Genomic DNA, 22,550 nt, shown 5'->3' with positions numbered 1-22,550 from the left:
ACTAAATTTAGCTCAAGTAGGTACAACACCTGTTGTAGTGAAGTGACCAACAAGACAAGACATTTCCCAGTTAATGTTATAAATAATGGGCCTCATGCAAGAACATTTTCATATTCTTATCTTAACTTAATCTTTCTCTTTTTTTCGTACGAGTGTGCCACATCACATTCAGCAAATGCTTCTAACTTCAGATAACTGTGTAAACCTGCGCGCATTTGAGTGAGCGATCATGAGAATTGTAAATAAACATAATTAACATCCCGGTAATACCATATAAGTATGCAATCTAAACTGCGACAACAACCATTCACCTGTCTCTGTCAATATATCAGCCCGCTGTCTAAAGACACCCTCTATTCCAAGGGTGTGATGCGCTGAGACACCCAAAAGAGGGAAGTCAGCCATGACGCACCTGGTTACACTTCACCTTGACTTTATTATATACAGAGACAAATTAACCTCCAATTAGTGCATAATTTAAGTTGTTTTGTAGTTTGAGATGTGCATATTGATATTGTAGTGTTATACAATAGCATCAACAGCCAATTTAAGTGAATGATGATATTGTTAAGCTATATGAATGTATTTTCAATTATATTAAGATTCAAATTGCAGAGTCAAACAACATAATGTCAACATAATTACGGATTACAAAATTGTTTTAAGTAATGAAACACACAATCTATTAACGAAAAACTTAGCTTTTTTTGTATTAGCAGAATAATTGCACATGACTCCTTTAACAGGTCTGGACCACTTGTAAATTGTATTTGTACCTAAACAACTCAAAATATGAGAAAACTGGTGAATGTGGCAAGTTCTCCTAAATCACTCATTCAAAAAAATATGTTCGTACGAGTTAGTTCTGGCATGTAGTCAGCATCCCTGGTTAGATACAGGTGCAAAACAAACAAGCCCTTGGGTGTTTATTATCCGAACACAACATGGAGCCACAGTACCTGAGTGCTCGCGCTGGGGCGTACGGCAGATGTGGTGCCGCTTACATCCTGTATCTCCACCCTGCTGGACAAAACCCCGAAGCACTGGGAAACCTCCTGGTAACAGATCCGCCTGGTGGGGTGTTAACAGAAGGAGAGAGAGAGACGAGAGGAGTGAGAAAAAGCAAAGGGAAGACGCTGGTAAACATGAAAAGAACAAACAGGGGTAAGCTGAACAGAAGAAGGTGCCCTGGGAGACTGCTTTCTGTTTTCTGACTAGATAACACAGCAGTCAACCTTTCAATAACTTATTTAACAAAGCTGAGTCATGGTTGTCACTTTAACGTTTGAGGACAAAAAGAGGGAACAAAAATGTATTAAGCTGATGTATAACAAAACCAACAGGAGAAAGTCGCATGAATCAGAGCAAACAGGCAAAGTCACTGCAAACATGAAGAACATACAGCTTATTTGTACAGATGCTGGTCTGAAATGTTCTTTTGAAGGTCAATTCTAACAATTTATTTGACAAGGGGACTGACCTGGGTGACTCATAGAGGGGAACAGTGCGAATGTGGAGTTTCTGAATCTCGTCGATGGTGCCGATGGTCAGAGTGCTGTTGTTGGCCAAAGCCAGACTGTAAAAAAAAAAAGATGCAGCATTAGTAACGAAGAAAGAATAAATACACCCTCTTCCTACATATCCAAACAAGGTTTGACTACATGCATTTCTGTGAGAGAAATTCTGTGTCTGCACGAGGACCAAAACAAAAGAAAGTGAAGCTTGCATGTTTATGAACTATTCAAAGCACAGAGAAAGAAAACAACAACAACAACAGTTTGCAATTATGCTGATAAAATGCAAGTGGTAATAGTTCTGCTGCTGACCTGTCGGGGTAGCCTTCAGAGTTGAGTGGGCACATATAATTGACCTCCTTGAGGTTGACGTTGGAGAAGACCAGCTTGTGGTTGGAGGAATAGATGACAGTGGGTCGGTCGGAGCAGGCGAAGACGTTGGAAGTGGACAGCGATCTGAAGGTCCTCAGCACAGTGGGCTGGGTGCCAAGGGTGACTTTCTTACGCTCGCTCAGGGCGCCTGGGGGAAGGAAAATAAGGTCGAAAGACAAACAAGTTTAACTCCAGTTTGAAAGGTGGGTGTAACAATCATTGTTTGGGTCAAAAGGGCCACTTGCTAAGCGCCTTTAGTCAATAAAGTTTGTCCTAATTCAGAATTGACTTTTTAATGCTCATAAAACCCTTCGATATGTTTCTCCACTGATTTTCCCTTTAATTTGTGTACATGTAATAGTCTTATTAGTAGTATGTATACTCTGCATAGGCTTTGGCTTTTGATGCCCTCATATTTTGTCCCTTCTGACCACCGTACACATTTTATGACTGTGAGCTAATCTAACCAAAGCAAAATTAATGACTACATTTAAATGCACGCTAATATCCTGCTTGAGAAACTTTTCCTGTTTATAATTAAATTCAGAACAAAATGTTTACAAGGAACCTGATTATATTCATATCCCTGGGTACATGATTAGAACATCCAGGTTTGTGGATGTCTGTCTGCAGTTTGTATAGGAGTATATTTGACTGCCTGGACACTAGAGCTGAAACGATCAGTCGATTGATCGATTAGTGAGTCAACAGATGAGTTTTGAGAAGCTCTCATCTAACCAGTGTACTGATGGTGGTGTGAAGGACCTACCAGTCTGCAGGTCCAGACCAAAGTAGAAGAGCGCGCCGTCTCCCAGCGCACACAGCAGGTAGTAGCTGCCTTCAAAGGTTGTCATCAAGATTGAGCGAGGGATGATCTCTGAGGACACACACAGTGAAAGGATTTATTTTTCCTGTACTCTGAAGTCACAGGTTCATGGATGAACACAAAAGTGATAAATGTCTGTAAAAAAGTCTTTGTCAGAAAAATCAATAAGGGTTATCGGCCAGACTGCTTGGTAACTTTTGGAAAAAATGCTGCAGGGTAAATATAAATTCTTCTGTCTTTTCCGTTTCCCAAACCTCAGTTTCTCTGACTGCAGGCCAATTGCATCAAAACAACATTGGCTCTGATTAAGTGCTCGCTGGCTTACTCTCCATAAAGCGGCAGTGTTAAAAAAAGTCTGCAAAATATGGTTACTTGAAAGGTTGCGTGTTTCCATGGTAATGTACATCAATTATTTTAAGTTGTTCAATGTTAAAACACGAACATGGAGCTGTGTTCTATTCAAAAATATAATTAATGTCAACAAAAACTGTGACATTCACATTGCAACTGTGCAATGTTGCAGTGTGAAAAAATTCTCTGCTTCCAATGACAAAGCTAAAAATAAACGTTTACAAGCTATTAGCTTTTGATTTGAGGATTTCCTGTTTATACAAGTCTGCAGTTAGGCTGTCCTTGTTAAGGGAGAGAGAAAGAGAGCACAGTTTGCAGAGTTTGAGCAGTGAGCAGCTGTCAATCAAACACACTTGGAAAATAATGTGTGACAGTGTGGGAAAGAGTGTGGAAATATTCTTCATGCATGAAGTATTCTAATTGGAAAGTGAGAGTCCTGCCTGAGCCGCTTCACCATGTTATGAAACTTTGTCTCCTGTGACTGCTGACTTTTTCATAAGTTTAACCAAAAAAGTAGTCAAGTCCTCTCTTGCATATTTTAACATTCTAAGTTTAAATACTTATCAAGTGTCTAAATGGTGCACGAAAAGTATTTGGTTTGGCAGCATAGTTAATGTTCAAGTACTCATCAAGTACATGCTAAAAGATGAGGTGCTTAATGGGACTAATGATTAATGAAACTGGAGATACAATCCATTTTAGCTGCTACTCCACTAGTATAGACTCATTCCTTGGACGTATTTATTGGACTTTTAAAAGGAATAGTTCAACATTCAGTCTTCTCCATAGGTGACAAAGTCCGCCTATCATCACCTCTAAAACTCACTAATTAACACGTTGCATCTCGTTTGTTTAAGCCACCCGGAAAAAAAACAAAACAGTTTCAACAACAATTTGCAGTTTTATGTCCGTGGCTATTTCTTGGTCAAGAAACCAGTGGAGACTCCAGGAAGTTACTGGTCCCAAACAATCTTAATTAACATCTTAATTATTGAGCTTTAGAGGTGTCAGTAGGCGGATTTTTGAGGAAAATTAGGAAACTAGCAAACTATTCCTTTATTACTGGATTTACAACATTTGTATTAGACCAGTCCCACTATTGTATTATAATCCCATTTTTTGTATGTCTTATTTCTGTTTAATAAAAATAAACAACCATCTGCTCATTTGTATTAACTACCTAACTAATAAAATGGGTACTGTTTTGGAGGCAAAAACATGGTAAATATGTAAAGTTTGTTTCTGGCCTTTGTTGTTCCTGTTTAGTAATTTTGCACTTCTATTACCAAATAATCAACTATTGCCTCAGTGATACTGATATTAAAATTATTCAAACAACGTAGACGTGACGTATTTTGTCACAGTTGAGTGAGGATTCAACTGTATGCCCAAATAAGGTAACAAAGCCCTCTCCTGGCCAGGGACTTGTTAAGGAATAATAAGCATTGAATGACATTTTTCCAGCCATTTTTCCCCCTTTTGGGGAGTTTTGTGTTTTTTTCTGAGAGAACCTGGGTTAGGTTAGGAGTCACTGCTTTTGTGGTGGCTCTGTGAAGCCCATTCAGACATTGTATGTGCCATTGGGCTATAGAAATAAGCTTCACTTGACTTGACATTATCTGCGTCTATCTACAGTAACTCTCTCCCACAAGCCAGTAACAGCTTTCCTTTTCTCCTGTCAGCGCACCCTGCCTCTCTTTTCTCTCACCTCCGCCCAGCATTTCCTTGTGCAGGGCTGTGAAGCAGGGCAGTTTGAGCACGCGGGCTGAGATGTCGGTCCAGAGTCCCACGGCGCAGAGTGGTGACTCACCGCCACCCTCCCCCAGAGGTGTGATGTCCAGGCAGGCCACCTCGTGCTCCATCTCCGTGGTACTAAGGACGGTGGAGAGGACGTGAGAAAAACACTAGCAACCTGCCCTGCACATTGTGTGAATGTGGAATGTGTACTACAAAATTTGACACACAACATGACTAATGGCATAAATGTGTTAGTGACATTGAGCACCAGCTCTGACTGATTTTTTTTATCATGTGAGATGCAAAATGAGAAAGAGTCCTCTAACTGAGCTGTGAGTTCACACTGGTGAAAGCTGCTAGACGACCATTCACTTCCTATAAAACTGCAGTGGAAGCTCAACCAATGTGTGGACAGGCAACAAGATGTTTGTCTCTAAGGTCAGTTGGGCACAGCTAGACCTTTTGGTCATTACCCACAAACAGCTACTCCGATTCCTGCTCTTCCTTGTTTAAGCTCTGTTATGAATGTATTTCCTTAACAACAGCACTTGACAAATGCTATAATGATTAGCAGTTGATCATTTCCTCCTTGCCTGTTCTCCACAAGTACTACAGGAATATTAAGTCTTATGAACAACTTCTTAACAAATAATTGCATCTATTGTATCAATAGCTCAGTATTCTGTGAAATTTTGATCAGAGCAATCAGATTTTGAACATTTGGTCTATTTGTCTTAACTCGTCAAAATGATGAAGTGACAAGCCGCACAAAGTCAGCAAAAACTTCAAATGCACTCAATACCTCGACGCCGAGCAACACCTGAATCAAGCAAATTTGAAGTTTCGTTTGTGAGGTCATATGCTAACTGATATGAATCACATCAGTAAAGATACTGATTATTCAGAATTTGAATGTCTGATTACAGTATTTTAGAGTTGGGTGACAAAACATACTATAAGACTATATAAATGTACCTAATTATACTGAGGTAGCTATCCTTTAATATCTCTGGTTGTGTAAGGCCATTGTGGGTAATGTTGCAAATCATGGACTGGGAACAATTTATGGAAAGTTTAGATTTTTTAACGATTTTTACATCAATTTGATGAAGTATCCTGATTTGAGAAAAACAGATATTCCTGTCTGGTTATTTTATCCACAAACAGGTTCTGAAATTGAATTTCCACAAAATGTACAATATCACAACATATATCTATACTGCAATATAAAATTACATACATAGTAATAAAGGATTTTATCCATATTGACCATATCTTCAATATAATAAAAAAGGTAAAGCTATAATGATAAAATAAAGATTTCACTTGTTAATTTAAAAAAAAAGGCTAAACTCCTTTTTCTGTAATAGAACAAAGCTACTCAATAATGCAAATATAATCTAAGGATAATCACTGTATAGTGTGTTGAGTACTTACACTTCAATTGCATTACAGAAGAGCATTTCAGCCAAGTAAACATCTTTAATCCAACCATGACTATCTAGTATTTACAGAGTTTTGCGATTCACACAGCAAACCACCAGCTTATTGATGTAGGCCAAACATTATTTCACAGCTCTGGTGAGACACTTCACTCCATCTCCTTCATTGTTTCATCATCTACGGACTCTCAGGGCTGCAAACAAACACTTTGTGCTTCAAGCAGCCCTGGTGGCCATTTTTACAAGCTGTGTGTCTTTCTCTGAAAAAACCCCCAAACATTTTTGTGTATCCTTGACTTTTTTTAAACCACGGTAAAAATAGTGGCTTAAAGCAGTTTTATTGCAATAATGGCACAAAGACAGCCACAAGGGTGAACCACAGCTGCAGCATGACAGAAATATAATAAGATGTCTCTTCAGTTCTACTGCACCATTCACTTCGGACTTAAAAATGAGATGCAAATCCCTCGTCTCAAAGTTTACCGCAGATCAGGAAAGAAGAAATAAAACGAAGATAAGATGCAGGATAATAATAACACATGAATGTGAGTCAGAGACAAAGCTGTTGAACTATTGGGAATACAGTAAATTAATATTTGATTAATTAAACTTTCATACATACTTTCAACAGTTCTGTTGGGTATTATGTATGCAGTCATATGTAAGATTCTTCCCTTCTGTTGTTTCATATTAAGTATTCAATTAAGCTGCAATTCCATGAATTACACTAATTTATTAACAAAAGTAAGTTGGAGTACAACATCTTGATTATTTTTTTGTTTCCTGACAAGGCACTTGCGTCTCTGCAGTCGACTTTGTTACCTAAAATTGAAGTTACTTTTCTGACTAGCAATAGCTATGTAGCTTTCATGCTAAAGGACATCTTTATAAAAAACACAGTCGGGGGATAACGATTGGCTGATACCACTCATGTCTTTACAGTAAATACCTGGAGCCAGCAGCCTATTAGCTTAGCACGGCACAAAGACTGGAAAGAGGGGGAAACAGCTTGCCTGGCTCCATCCAATGGTAAAAACCCCCGCCTACCAGCACCTCTGAAGATCACTAATCAACACTTTATATCTTGTTTGTTTAATCCAGCCAGGCTAGCAGTTTCTCCCCGTTTTCAGTCTTAATGCTAAGCTAACGGGCTGGTGGTCTCAATCCTCTTCTTAATCTTCAAACTATTCCTTTACAGCACATGGTTGGTGTTTTGTGTCATTCAGTTGACAATCTATTTTGTAACATCCCAGGAGATCTCCAGACATCCTGAATTTAGTAATATAGATTTATATATTAAGTACTGCAGATATTACAAACAAGACGCTCTGGGTAACTGTATGATACATGACTCAAAGTGCTTATAGCATGACCTTGATCAGCTGTGTTTGCAGTAGAGGAGGTTGGCAGGTAAATCCCCGATTCATCAGTAAGACAAATATTGCCTGAAAATATCAGTAAGCTGGCAATGGATCTATCCCTTATGTGTGTGTCTTTATCTATGTCCTACCTGATCTGTTTGAGCTCTCCAGCCAGGATCTGCAGGTAGTAGAGGGCCCGTCCCACAGCAAGCACCACCTGAGTGTGGTTACAGGCAGCCACACTGATGTTCCTGCCCTGTGGTTCCTTCCATTCACTCACTAATGCCTTGCTCTCCTGGAGCACCAGGCGCACAGAGCCCGACGTGATCTGGAGGCACACAGTTATTCCTTTTTAAAATACTATTTTGCACAGTATTTACAGAAAGGAGGGTGTGGAGACTGGGAGTCCAAATATCAAGCAAAAAGCAAAGCAAATCTCATTGTTTATACGTGGTGCTGAGCCAGGATTGTTGTTGCACTTTTGACTGAAAAGAAATTATGATTAATTGCAAAAAGAATTTCCCCACAAAATTTGTACTTTGGTAAGTAAAGAAATGGGATGAGACTATATTTTTGATGGTGGAGAGAAGATAAATTACTTTTGATTTAATCCACTCCAGCTATTTAACATATGGTGCATGTATCAGATCCTTGTTAAGATAATGTTTAAAAACAATACGGACACTTTCAGCAATCCAGATGGAGCTAATACAGATGTTTAAGAGAAAATACAAGTGGAGAATTTAAGCAGGAGACAAAATGAAGGCTGCAATGACATCTTGCTCACTGGAAACCATTAAAGAATTATAATGTATTAATGGAAAACAGCAGTTCAATCACAACACAAATGTTAGGTAATATGGCTTGATGAAAAAAAAAAAAAATGAAGGATAAATGTCCAGCATTTGTTTGATCCCAGAAATCCCTTTTATGAAACATCAAAACAAGATGTTTGTGGCTTCGAGAGCTATTAATATTGTTATAACAGTTAATTTGATTGCATTTGTGTTGCATGTACCAAAGAGGATTGTGAATATCTGGTAAAAGCCCCGCAGGTTAAGTTATTCAGTTATGATGATTATATTGTCCAGTTTCTGCAGTCTGTTTATGTTTGCAATGTAGTGCAAATCACAGCATAGTTGAAGAAACAAAAATAGCTTAAATTTGACATCTTGTTGTAACTGTAAGACCAACACCGCCATACCTAGTACTTAAAGCTGCATTAAGCAGTTTGTGACCACTAAGTAGAACAAATACTCCTTTGTGCTACATTATGGTATGCGGATGTGTACATTGGCACGTAGGCAACATGAGCATCACTTTGGAGAAGAGTATCTGGGTCTTTCAAGATGTTCAGCTTTGTTTACCAGGCGCTCCCTTAGAGGTAATTTCGTGCTGGGCAGGTAGTGCACAGTCGGCTTGTCTGAGCTTGTTTGCTGGAAACTGCAGCCTACAGTTTTTTATTGCAGGGTTAATTAAAGTAGCAAAGCTCAAGCACAAAGTCTATGTGCGGGATGGAGGGCCAAAATAATGAGCTAAAACAAGGCTAAAAGTTGCAAAGAGCTGCAGAGTCAGGCTTTCATTCTTATTGGCTTTGGCACTCTGAGCCACTCTTTCATGTTACATGGTCATTTGATTCATTGGTAGTAACAGAAACATTGCTGTATGTACAATTTGTACGTGATTATAGAATATTTAACATTATAAAACACTATAAAATAATGGGTTGCTACTGATAATTCTGAGTTGCTTTCAGTCAATTAATTCTGGTGCCCCTGACTTTAAGCTTAAGCAAAACTATCAAATTTTATTATTTTATTTGAAGGCCAGAAAGTAACAATGAGATAAAAAATTTCAATGTAAAAATGTATTCAGTGTAAATATGCCAACTCTGAGAGGCAAGAGAGTTAGTAAAATGTTCCAGCCTTAAAACACAAGCAGCGTTGTCATAACAACCTAAAGATTTATGGTTGAGGGTCTAACAGTTGGCAGAATTCCCAGCAGGTTTCATCCTCATTTCAGAAAGGCAGGCTAAAACTTGAATTTAAATGAAGTACAATATTTATATCAACCAAGTGTAAAATACATGAAGTCCTTTTGCGCCCTTCATATTCACAAATGCTCCTTTCAATCATGTATGATTCAGTTCCAGCAAAGTATATCTTATTAAATGGAGAGAGGCCACAGTTGAATACTTAATTTCAATAATTAATTTTGAATTTATGAAATTAGATGCTATTCCTGCTTTGAACTGGGATGTACAAATATGCAAGTCAGCTAATTCTACCAGAGCACGCTCAGACATCAAATGAGTGTCAATATCAAACTACACCAAAGGATGTTCTGGTGATGCACACTGACAGCACATGTACTTTATACAAATAACACAACTGTGTGTATACGAACTTGAATGAGCTGTTGATGCGCCACGTTGCCACAGTAAAATGTCTGCTGGTTGTCCACAAAGCCTGGAAGTTCAGTCTCCTCAACTTCCTCGCCACTCAGCATCAACACTCTGTGGGGGAAACACACTCTTAAGATATGGGCATTCAGAATTGACTCTACATTTATCTGGCATGCTGCACGGCAAACACTCACCGCGTCTGACCCACGAAAGACAGCACCAGCATGTCATCTGTCTCTCTGCCGGCCTCAGAGCGGAGCGGCCACAAGCCTTGAAGGGAATTCGAGTGAGGTTGTTATAAAAAAAAAGTTACTTTCTATAACATTCTGCAGAACAGGAGAAATACACTATCTGGCCAGTATTTAAGCTGATCTTTAACTATTCCATCTGTCAAATGTTTATATGTTGGAAGACGTACAGGTTGCAGATCCCTCTCAGAGAACCATTGATTGTCTAAGTGAATAATTGCCTCTAATCAAGAGGCCAGGGGCAGGAGACAGCAGCTGGGACTTTTAGGGCAGAGATGGTCAATAAACAGCTGAAGCCTAACAAGCGCAAGCAGACCTTACCTGGCCTGTGTGTCTCATTTAAGCATCAGGGAACAATCCTGGGAGAGGAACTTAATTTTCTGGGATTAAGAGGTGTCTGCCATTGTTAAACATGATGGGAGTCTTCACCTTGACAGATTACTATTACAGACATGGCCATGCTCATTGGTTTTCTAAATGAAAACAAATGGTTCCAAACCTAAGCTTGGAAATGTTCCTGTTCTTTTGAAAGAACAGAGCCAAGACCTATGACATCTGAGCCATCTGCTGACACTCACATGCTGAGCTTGGAGGAGCAACAGCTGGCGCCTTGGCAAGGCCAGGGAAACAGATGTGCAGGTTGAAGTGGCTCTACTGTCAAATCAGTAAAAAATTAAGAAACACACATAAAGAACACACAAACCTTTGATTCCTGGGAGGTCAATGCTTGCATGCTCATGAATCCCAATGCCATTGCGAATGATCCGGAGAGAGCCTTCCTTGAACGCACCTGAGCAGGTCACCAGCTGAAAGCAGCAAAAAAAGACAAAGATGTGGACTGAGATATGAGGGGTGTGATTTCTATTTCCTTTTTTATAGGATTGTTATGTAGTTGACTGTACTCCTGTCCTCTTGTGATGCCTTTTTATTTCTACTTCTTCCTGACTATTATATTTGCTTAAAGGGTGTCTCCAGTTTTATACAACCTGGGTCTTAATTTGTAGTTTTAATCATAAAAATAATAACATTAGACATGAGAAAAAGAGGGCAAACGGTAAAATGTTTGCCAAAACTTTCCATTGTCACCATCCATCACAGTTTACAAACCAACTTCCTGGTTCAGCTTTGACATACCATACTTCTATGGGCTCTGAGGAATTATTATTATTTCTGGTGCGCTCACTTTCTGTTCCAAATGAAGGGGTAATCTGGCTAAAGGTTGTAGTGAAAACTACAAAAATAAGCCCCCATTTTTAATATGCCAGAATTGTGCCACTGACTGTTGTAGTGTGCCATTTATTTCAGTGTTTTCACAATGTTTATTATAATGATATTTGCAGTTATTATAGCTGCAACTATTTTCATTATCAATTAATCTGCCAATTATTTTCTCCATTAATTAGTAACATTAATAGATAACAAATTTTGTTGAGACAAAGGTGACATCTTCAAAATGCTTGTTTTGTCTGACCAGCAGTCTAAAAGCCAAATATATCCAGTTTACTATCATAAATGACAAAGCGAAGGTGCAAATCCCCACATTTCAGAAGCCGGAAAAGGGAAATGTTTGATATCTTTGCTTAAAAATGACGATGAATCTATTATAAAAATAGTTGCCGTTTAATTTTCTTTTGAGGGAGTAATTGTTTCAGCTCTTTGTTATTGTCATTAGTAGTAGTAATGATAGTAGTTATCATAGCCAGGTTCAGTGGTGGTAGCAGTAATAGTAGATCTTGTGGGTAGAAGCACTGGCAGTCATTAATGCTCACAGTTCTCAGTTCTAGTAATTTACAAGTTATGGTAGCAGTAGTGGCAGAAGTCAGTATCAAAGCAGTAGCACTTGTAGTAGCACTAACAGTTGCAGTAGAGCTTCTCTGATATTGCCAGTCCAAACATGGCAACAGTGTTGAGATCCAACACCCTGAAGGTAAATAACTCTGGTGTCTGTACAGTCTGATGGGAGAGCATCTGAATGTTATTCATTCATCCAGTCATGGTACACTAACAGGATTAATACCAGAGCCCATATAATCTCAGCCTCTACCACCTGCCACCCAACGGCTTCATCCTAATGGAATAACCATTGTGAACCTGGCAGCCCACCTAACCCCCCCGAGCATGTTCTCAAATGCCCTTACACACTCAGTCACACTCTCACAGGGCCAAGTGAATCCCGATAATCTGCACGTAATATCATGTTTGTGTATTTGTTATTTATCATTTTTATCATTTTACTTTATCCTTCATAAACCCCAATGTGGTTTGCAGGAGCACATCTGTCAATACAATTACTTTTCAGTTTTTCAGCTGTCGTGATTTTTCTGAGATGTCCGGTTATATTTTGCCCTGCGGCTTGTGCATCAATCCTTGGAATGTGTCTGCACCAATTAACCAGGTCAAATGCTCTGTGGATTTACAGCAAATGGCAAATTAAACAATTGTGATTGGATTTAGTTCTGGGCCTCAACAGACTGAAATGAGCTCAAGTGTGTGAATGAATACAGTCAGTTGATTGTGTGCTGGTCTGTACCCAGACAATGGCTCAGTGCTCTAGTGGACTGCTGCCTTTGGAACCACATCAAGTATCCTGAGGCCTGGTGTCAAACCCTGCCAAATAAGCCTTCTGTACTGTATTTCTCTCATTACTTCACGGTTTCATCTCACTGATTTGACACAAAGGATGACAAACGTTCGAACCAAAATTTTTTTTTGTCAAACTATAATATTTTGTGCAGTAATATGTCAAAGACAGATTCATTCAGCATCTGGTTTCATTTAATAGAATAGAATAGAAATAATTTATATTTTGATATGACAGGAAAAAGAAAGAATTCCTTTACTGGGTAGAAACATGAAATTGTGTCTTCTTGTTGCCTTTTAAAGTTGACATAAACATGCAATATGGGTAATATCACATTATATTCTGAATACAACAGACAACAGATGAAGGTAAATAAACCTTAGTACACAGAAGTGGTTAAGATGATGGATTGTTAGGGTAAATGCAGACAGGGACCAACCAAGACGATGTCTTCACTGTCAGTTTTAAAGGGTGTAAATATTATTAGAGGAAATTACATGCACAGCAATCTGCCTTTTTGCAAAGGAACAAGAAAGCCCATTTAAGTTTGTGTACCAGAGATGCATTTTAACATCAGGCATCACTGCAGTCCAGCTAAATCTTATCGAGATGCAACTGGGATACAAGGTGCATGCTAATGTCAGGTGTACAGGGACCACTGATAACACAAAAATAGACTAGACAAAAGAAGAACACCCAGACGACCTACTAAAAGCTGTGTATTTAATGTCAGCAAGAATCTCCTGAATACATCGTACCCGGCTATTCTGGCCAGTGGCAGATTTGTGCTGTAGTATGTTGCATGCTTAATTCTGCTGACAAAAACACTGTTAACACGACTCAAGAGTCCAGCTGCACTGGTGGTATAAGCCCAGACTCCCTGAAGGCTGTGACAAAGAGGATGATAAAGAGGAAAATACAGATGGAGACTCACCATAAGCTATAAAGTGTATCCAGTGACTGTTAAGAGGGTTTTCGGTAATCACCATGTCATGTCTATATCCTCTGGCAAACGCCCCAAGAAACCTTATATTCTATCTGAAGGATTTGCTTTCAATAAGTAACTGTGATAAAACATGTGTTGTATCTTTCCTGTTTGGCTGGTTGCAAAAATAAAAATCTTTTTCACACAAAAAAAGGAATCAGCTTTTGGTCATTACCTGGCCTTGGCCTTGCCTCTCCAGGTCTACCACACACATGTCCACAATGGGCCCCAGATTGGTGAATGTCTCCATCACCCCCACATATGAGCCCTGGTCATTGCTGTCCACGTTGAGCTGCAGAGACACAAACAGAACCCTCTTTACAAATCAATGGGAAAAAATGAGCCTACATGGTGAAGAGTTATTATTTCATTACCTGCAGCAAAGAATTTTACTGACATAACAGGTTCATGGAACAAAGTTTTCAGAGAGGATATTAAAAAAAAAATGGGACACACACACCCCCACACACCCACCAACCCACACACACACAAAACGACTCAAGATTAAAATAAATGTAAAAAGTCTCTTGCAGCTTACCTTCACTAGCTGGGAGTCGCCCAGTCTGGAGCCCACAAAGACCACACCGTTATCCAAGTAGGTCAAACACTCAGCAATGGATGTCTGTCATTGGAGAGAGACACAAAACATCTCTTAGGCCACATCCACACAAGGGCTGCAACTAACGATTATTTCATTTTTATTTTTAGCAACGCTGGCGCCATGGTATGACAATGTCGACCTGCCAGTAGCCCACTAACATTGATGAGCCCCTGACTTTTCCTCTAGCACCACCATGACTTTGGCATGTAGTTTTAACTGAAATGTTTCAAAACTGTTTTGGATTTCCATGAAATTTGAATCCATGAAAGTTATTTAGTCTGAAATTTAGCTGTAGTGCGAGCATGGCTGTAGATTTTTGGTCTTGTTGATCAATACACCAATTATTCTATGATTTATCATTTTGCAAACATCAGAAAATTGTGAAAAATATCACAATTTCCCAGAGCCCAAGATGATTTCTTCAAATTGCTTGTTTTGTCCAACCAATATTCAGTTTACTATTATATCAGACAAAGAAAAGCAGCAAATCCTCCCATTGGAGAAGCTGGAACTAGCAAATATGTGGCATTTTCTTTGAAAATTACTCAGGTGATTAATCAATTATCAAAATAGTTGAAATTTCATCCTCCTTCTCTCCACTTTGACCTCCCTTTCACATTAAGTAAGCATTTACAATGCTCTGTGAATTTTGTAAGCTGATATAGCTGATCACACATACAGTGTAAAACACAGTATAAAACAGTGATCTCTATACAAAAAGCATTTATGAGCCACAATTTTATACTTATACATACTGCTTAAATGATTAATCGATGACAATTTTGATAATGGATGTTTGTAATTGTTTAAGTCATCCAAGTAAAAATACCAAAGCTTTCCTTCACTGAATTCTTTTGTTTTTGTTGGCCAAAGAAAATGAGCATTGTGAGACATCACTTTAGGCCATTTCTGACCTTTTAAATATTAACCCATTAATCGAAAAAAAGAAAATGGCAGATTACTTGATAAAGAAAATAATGACTATTTGCCGCCAAACTTGTTCAATCATCTGACAGCAACGACAGAAAGGTCACTGAGAAAAACTCAGCTATGTTGAAACACAAATTAAGTCATACAGTACATAACAGTGATGGCACATAATAGCATTAATGCATTTAATAATTTAGTTGTTTGCCAAAGAAAGGAAGATCAAAAAAGAGAAGGATCAGGAAGAGAAGGAAGATCAAAAAATGTAACTTTCCTATTGTTCTGAAATTTCACTTTTGGGCAGTTAACTTTTTTTGAAGTGATCTAAAAATAGACAGAACTCCGCTTGACACCTAAATAATGTTTTCACATTCCTCCTCATTGGTGTGAACATGGTCTTAAACTCCAAGGTAATATTGATACACATTAAAGAGGTTTTTCTGTCTGACATTTCAATGTAGAGCTGCTGCTGCTGCTGCCTGTTGACTGAGCAGACTGGTCCTAACAATAAAGTTAAGAATGATCTGAAAAGCAATCTGTCTCTAGCACAGCAGTCCTTCGCTGCTTGATTGTTTCTAGCTCCAGCATCACTCCACAAACTAGCAAGAAAGCATTTTATCTTTCTAAACTCCTTGGCAAGTCATTAGAGACAGGTGCCACAAGCCAAAAGCTGTGTGCCTTTAAAATTAGATTTAGCTTCAAGAACAGTATTGACATACAGTCATTGCGGAAATCAACTTAAATGGGATAAGTGACACCCTGGCAAGCAAGCAACAAAGAGGTGCGATAAAGTTTTTCTCATCCTCTGTATGAGCGTCGACTGATCCATTAGCTCCTGTCAGGGCCATAAACCATTAAAAAGTCAATCGTAACAAAGGGATACCGAGAGGTAAAGGCAGCAGGAGGAAAATCAGCAAACAACAACGGGTGGTCGAGCCAGGTAGAGAGAAACAGATGGGAGAAATGCCAGAGGAAAGGCAGGTGGATAAACACAGTGAAGACAGACAGAGAATAAGATAAATGGAGGACCTCTCCAAGCAGCTCCACATGCAGGTCTTTGAGCGCAACTGTGCCGTCCATTAGCTCCTCCTTCTCCAAAAGCAGCATAAACAGACGACCCTCCATGTCCCCCAGCAGGTAGCGCGAGCCATTGGGGTCCACCCGGTTGTGACAGACGATGGTGCTTTGCTGCAAATGAGAGTGGAACACAAACAAATCATTAAAAATGCTTACAGTGGAGGTAAAGCCTGCAAGAGCTCCTCGGACTTCACCAGTACAAGAAAGTCTCCATCCTCACCTCATGTATTATCTATCTATCTATCTATCTATCTATCTACAGTTTGTTTTGTTCCTTCTCATTATGAAAACATACTCTTTCCCAACATACAGCTTAAATCCGACTCACAGGCCTACAGACTCTTCAAATTTTGCCCAACAAGAAAAGTACATATTAAACAAGTCTGCCTGCCGTCCCGCAGTCTAGAAACAGTTTTTTGGCTCCATGTTTGAGAAACTACAATTTTAAAGTGGATTACAAATGCAATGAGACACACAGGGGTATTAATATTGAATAATTTTATACAATACTTAGAGCCTGACCAATACCAGATTTCTTAGGCCAATACCTATTTTAATATTTGGGGTTTAAAAGGCAGATGTCTATTTTTTGACATAAGCACAATATATAAACAAACATTTTGATTATGAACCTTCAATTTTGTGTTAAAACATTATGACCAATATATGTACTGAGACTGAGCAGGACATTTTATAGTGGAAAAATAAAATGTCAGTGCTCTCTGGAGGACGAATTACGCAATAACAACACAAATGACAAATATCAAACCATATCTTTGATATTTCTGTACTGCAATCTCTGGTGACTTATCAGCTGACATATACGCCGATACAGATATATCTGTGATGAGCTAATATTGGCTGATAACATCAACCTGGCTGGGATTCATGAGCTCTGCTTGTAATTATAAGATTTCAGACTGGTCTAATCAATGCATGTTGGCATATTATATGATATTATGTAAGATATGTTCCCCAAATAAAACTGCAGAGCCAAGTTAGAAAACTACACAAAACTCCATTTGGATATTGTCAGTCACTCTCAGTTTTCAGTCCTGGTTGGACTTGGGCTGACTCACACAACATGTGCTTCACCAGACTGGGCTACACAAAAGCATGTTTGAAGAAAACATCTTAAGAGCTTTGAACTGGAGTTGCTGGAGACAGTTTCCTGTCTCCACTATGACTACAGGATAAGCTGGCTAGAATAGTAGTCATGATTGGAATTGGCATTAAAATCACGTAGTGTGACTGAGCCTTCCTTCAATAGAGGGTATTGTTATTGTCGTTGTCTACTGTACAGGCTGAGTCAATTTCTCACTTGATTGAACCTTTTACAAAACTTATTTTCACAATCCTCCTTTTGCTTATATCTTCAGTCAAACCGTGGATCCACTTTTACTTTCCCAAACCTCGAGCATCCACCTCGACTGAATGGCAGGTAATTAGCTTGTTAGATTCCACAAGCGAAACCAGTCTGTTGGCCCACCATAGACCAGTCTACAAAAAACTATTATATGAGCTCAGACACATTCAGCAGACCTCCGTGCTGGCAGAACCTTTGGTGTCTTTTTCACTTCTGTGCTCAAGAGTGACAACTTATTAATTAACTGTCAAAAATGTTGTTGTACATCAAGGATATGCTTCTGTGTTTTCTTGACACTACTGAAAGGAGTGTGTGTTTTAGCTGAATACTAATGTTGCATTAGATGTGGAAAAAAAAGTCCAAAATAATAACTTCATTTAGAATGGGGTTTCATTAGTCACAAAGCAACAAAAGATGTTCCACAACCTCTTCTGCTGAGCAATGGTGGGAAGTGCTACTGCAGAAACAGAGTAGTAACAGAAACATGACAGCTTGATACTGTGAGTTGGGTAAGCGAGCAGGCTGTTTGGGGCTTTTAAAGACAGAACTGATCAGCAGGTCAATTACCTCAACTTGAAGGTAGGAAACGTAATTATTTTGGCATAACAATTTCAAGTATCTCATTCTTGCCTTGTTATCTACAGCATGTGGATCATTGAGCATTTACATGTAAACTGCTGAGCAAAAGCTAGTTTTTCTAAATATCAAATGGGTGAAATGCATAGAAAGTTTGATATTACATTCCAAAATGACCAAGTGAATCAGAAAATGGTTACACTGAAAGAACTTTAAAAGTGCACAAATCAATCACCCCTTTATCAGACTGATAAGTTAGTTATCAACTCTAAAAAATACATTCATTGTTTTATCATGAAGACAAAACAAAGTTGTGTAACTCTAAATTAGGAGCTACTACATCTGAACACTTTGAAATGTTCTTTCCAAAATGTATGAGGCTCTGGTACCAAAACAGCAGTGAGAGAATATTCTCTAGTTATAGAAGCAGGATGCTGCTGAGGAGCTCCTTTGGGTCTTGAGCTTTGTTAAATATGAGCAGAGCAGTGCAGACTACAACTTAATCTCGATAAGAACACACTAAAAGCAGTGGTGTATAGGGAGCTGAAGTCATCATCACAGCAGTTATAAACCTGCCTTTAAATGCAACTTCAACATCGATCACAGGATTCATAACAAATACACTCTAACGTGTACACCTCAGGGTCTTCTTGCAAAATATTAATATTTTCACATAATACAGATTCTGAAGACAGTTTTACCAACACCATTTTATGTTTCTTCATTATATCAAAGAGCTTTGCATCTGGGACTTCATTTCCCACAAACACTGCTGGAGCCTCTCCTTCCCTCAGAATATTAAGTGAACTTTGCTTTGTATTTAAATGATAACAGACCAATCCTAACAACTATTATGATGCATCTCTGGCAATATAGATAAGGATAGAAACCTATGGCGGTGCATTACATCAACTCTGCAAGTGACTTTATAACTTTACTTTGTCCTTGGTGCAGAAATATTTATATGTGTTGGGATGTAATTGTGTGTAACACATCTATATAAAGAAAGTGTTAATTGCTGATACAATCAGCCAAGTAGGACGCTTTGTTTTAAATGAAGCTCATGTGCTTCGTCTCTACGCAGCCTTACCTGCAGCGCTGGTAGATTCACATGAGATGGGGCTAAAGGTTTGTCATTTGCTTTTCCTCCCAGTTACAAAAGGAAAAGAATCCTTGTTCACATAACAATATTATTACATTGTGAAAATAACATAACTCTTGGTGTGTTAAATGACACTATGTTCATCAATTCTACACTATAATATATTGCAAAATGTTAAACTATCCTTCCTTTTGACTGCTGAATGATGAAAATGTCTAAATCTGCAGAACAACTCAATATTCTACTTTTTAGACAAAATGTTTATATACAGGCTTTTCACAGACAGAATGTATGACAAAAACATGATAAATAACAATTATTTAATGTCTTTACCTTGATGGTAGGTGGTGCAATGGCCAAGTATTTGTCTCCATTATGGTAGGTGATGGACTCTTGTCCTATGATTATAGCTCCACCGAATGGCTCTGGCACTAAAATACAAGCACACAGGCAAGAGAGTCAGTGCTAAATGTTCTGAACAGGAATACATTTAAATATATATATCATCAGTTACCTCCGTTTTCAATTCATCAATTATATCATGACATTGCCTCCACTCAGGCCTCTGTACTATGGACCCATCATGTTTGTTGATGATGAAAATATAGGAGGGTTCTGAGAGGAGAATCAAGCATCAAATATACATAATTGATGTTTGCTAATGTGGATAACTGCTGTGCTGTGGTTTAAAATGTTTTCAATAACTGGACCCATTTATCACTGTCCATTTCTGACAAGCTGCTGAGCGCCTAAAGTCCACACTGGTGTCACTATCACTTAATAACAAACACCATCTTATGTCAAAAAAAGCTGAACCATCCCTTTAAAACAGCTTGCTTTGGTTTGACTAATGGGTAAGACTCATTATTACCAGGTTTTTATATAGAATTGTTAAAAATGGGTAAAAATCAGATAGAAAACTCCACGAAAAAAACTCAGGTCATAAAAATTTGCAGTGTTTTATTTTCTGTTGATTTACTAATTGATTAATTGACTTATCATATCAGTAATGTATACAGTGTAAGCTCTGATTACCTGGGATGACCATTGATGCCTCAGCCTCCACGTTCTCCTGTTTCCAGGGGCCCTTGTTGAACTCTTTCTCCCTCAGAGAAACCTCGTAGGTCTTCACATGGCGTCCCTGGGGGTCCTACGATACACAACAGGACACCATGTTACATTTTCACAGTTGTATGCCTCCGCAAACCAGTCAAGTTTACATCCATGTGTGTCCAGACGTAATTACTGCATCGATTCTTGAGTTATGGCCAAAAACTGTGAAATATGGTAATCAATTCTTGAGTATTGAGAACGAAATGCACTCAACAGGATACACAATGTTTTGGTGACAACCAGAGAATGTAAACATTCACATTGATTATTTACAGGAAAACTCCAAAGGGCCCCTTTAAAACTTAGTATTGCTATGGGCATTAGATAATACTTGAAAAATCCACACAATAAATGCAAAAGTCCTACCTTTATGAATCTACCGACAAAGTCTTTCCTATTCCCTTAAACACACACTCCCACATCCAAGTAGCACACCTCCTACAGTACCTGGTAGATGAAACAGACGGTTGGGGCCTGGCAGCCATACAGGAAGTGAACGTCGATGACCTGCAGCTCCTCCAGTCTGATGTTAAAGGCCTTGAGCTCGCGGTTGTCCCGGTCCAATGGGATCACTTTGAACAACCCGTCATAGAGCCTTAGGCCAATCATACGGCATTCTGGGTCTACAATTCCAATAATACCGGTCTCTGATGGACGCCCAATACGATCCTGCAAAATAAGCATTTGGTTTGGAAAGGATTAAGGCCAGCGGTACACTTCAGACAAAAATCCCATTTGGTGTTTTCTCAGACTGTGACTGAATACAGAAAAGCTTACTAGCTTCATCAGCTTTTATACTTTAAAATGAGACCAAAGAATGCAATATGCCAATGTAAACCCTATTAAAGGAAGTAACGACACTGAAATATAAGAAATAAGAATCTTGCCAATTTAAAGCTGCGTATTCTATTCACATTTGTCACAATGCACAGCGTTTAGCTAAATTTAGAAAGTCTAACTTAAGTTTATATACAGGCTTTTCACACTGCATATTCTTAGCCCAGGGCTATTCTAAGGATAGCCCTGGGCTAAGAATATAACTTAGCCCCGTTTCACACTGGCACCTGCCGTGTTTAGTCGATTCTCAGGGCGATAACCCTGAAAACTTGGAGCTAACCCTGCTCTGGAGCAGGACCAACAAGCCCCAGGCTAAAGTCGGAGTTAGCCCACTTGGAATTTTCCTGGATTGTGCCAGTGTGAAAGCTTTCTTAGCCTGGGGCTAAGTGCAGTGTGAAAGCCTAATAAATATTAAGAGTGAATTGGTGCATTTAACCAAGGTTAATGAGTGATGGTCAAAACACATACAGTTCGTCATATGAACAAACCATAAATAAATATTACAATACAGTGAATTTCAAGAATCATGTTTGTACTGCTGTCTCACCCACCTGGACATTGCCGTGGGCACGGGTGATGATGTCAATGCTCTCCCCGTTCTGTTTGTATTCAAGGATGCAGGCGTTGTACTTGGATGTGAGAATGAACAGCAGGTCTTTGCTCTCACCCTGAACAAATGAAAAAAAAAGAAAGAAACCAAAGTCATCAAAGATCAAACATGCTGAGGCTTGCTTTCAATTTAATAAAACTCGCTCACTACAACAGGCTGAGCCCAATTAGTAGGGACAGACTTGACCCGTCCATGAATCCACTATACAGTCAACAGCAACTATTCTACAAGGATTATTGATTTTTTTTCCTTGACAAGATTATTAATAACAACTAATACTTAGGATGTTTCTGGTCTTTTTCCTTTTTAAATTTCTATAAGTAAGGTACCACATCCTATGTGGCACCTACATCCATCTAGTACACCAAAGACTCAACATGTAAAATGTCCACCTGAAATAATTAAAAATAAATTAATTTTAAAAAAGCAACAACTTTTTTTGCCTTGTTTCTTGGAAAGAACTTGATGTGCATTGTGTCTCAAATAACAAGGTTTACTAAACAGTTAGCCAATAAACGTA

General features: G+C 38.7%; 1 protein-coding gene across 1 annotated transcript in view; it reads right to left on the bottom strand.

Moving 5' to 3' along the window:
• The window catches only part of ddb1 (damage-specific DNA binding protein 1), a 39,600-nt gene that overhangs the window by 15,154 nt on the left and 1,896 nt on the right, over positions 1–22,550 (bottom strand). Inside the window, exons 3-18 of the mRNA XM_070917757.1 lie at positions 21,972–22,088; positions 21,031–21,252; positions 20,506–20,620; positions 19,804–19,901; positions 16,379–16,537; positions 14,360–14,443; positions 13,997–14,113; positions 10,959–11,061; positions 10,202–10,277; positions 10,010–10,118; positions 7,753–7,931; positions 4,772–4,935; positions 2,656–2,763; positions 1,827–2,034; positions 1,481–1,576; positions 960–1,071 (exon numbers count right to left, since the gene is read on the bottom strand). Of these exons, the coding sequence (XP_070773858.1) occupies positions 960–1,071; positions 1,481–1,576; positions 1,827–2,034; positions 2,656–2,763; positions 4,772–4,935; positions 7,753–7,931; positions 10,010–10,118; positions 10,202–10,277; positions 10,959–11,061; positions 13,997–14,113; positions 14,360–14,443; positions 16,379–16,537; positions 19,804–19,901; positions 20,506–20,620; positions 21,031–21,252; positions 21,972–22,088 (2,067 nt within the window). The remainder of the gene's footprint in view (positions 1–959; positions 1,072–1,480; positions 1,577–1,826; positions 2,035–2,655; positions 2,764–4,771; positions 4,936–7,752; positions 7,932–10,009; positions 10,119–10,201; positions 10,278–10,958; positions 11,062–13,996; positions 14,114–14,359; positions 14,444–16,378; positions 16,538–19,803; positions 19,902–20,505; positions 20,621–21,030; positions 21,253–21,971; positions 22,089–22,550) is intronic.

This window comes from Enoplosus armatus, chromosome 1 (assembly GCF_043641665.1).
Source record: "Enoplosus armatus isolate fEnoArm2 chromosome 1, fEnoArm2.hap1, whole genome shotgun sequence".
NCBI classification, from domain to species: domain Eukaryota; kingdom Metazoa; phylum Chordata; class Actinopteri; order Centrarchiformes; family Enoplosidae; genus Enoplosus; species Enoplosus armatus.
This window is presented reverse-complemented; position numbering and strand designations above follow the sequence as displayed.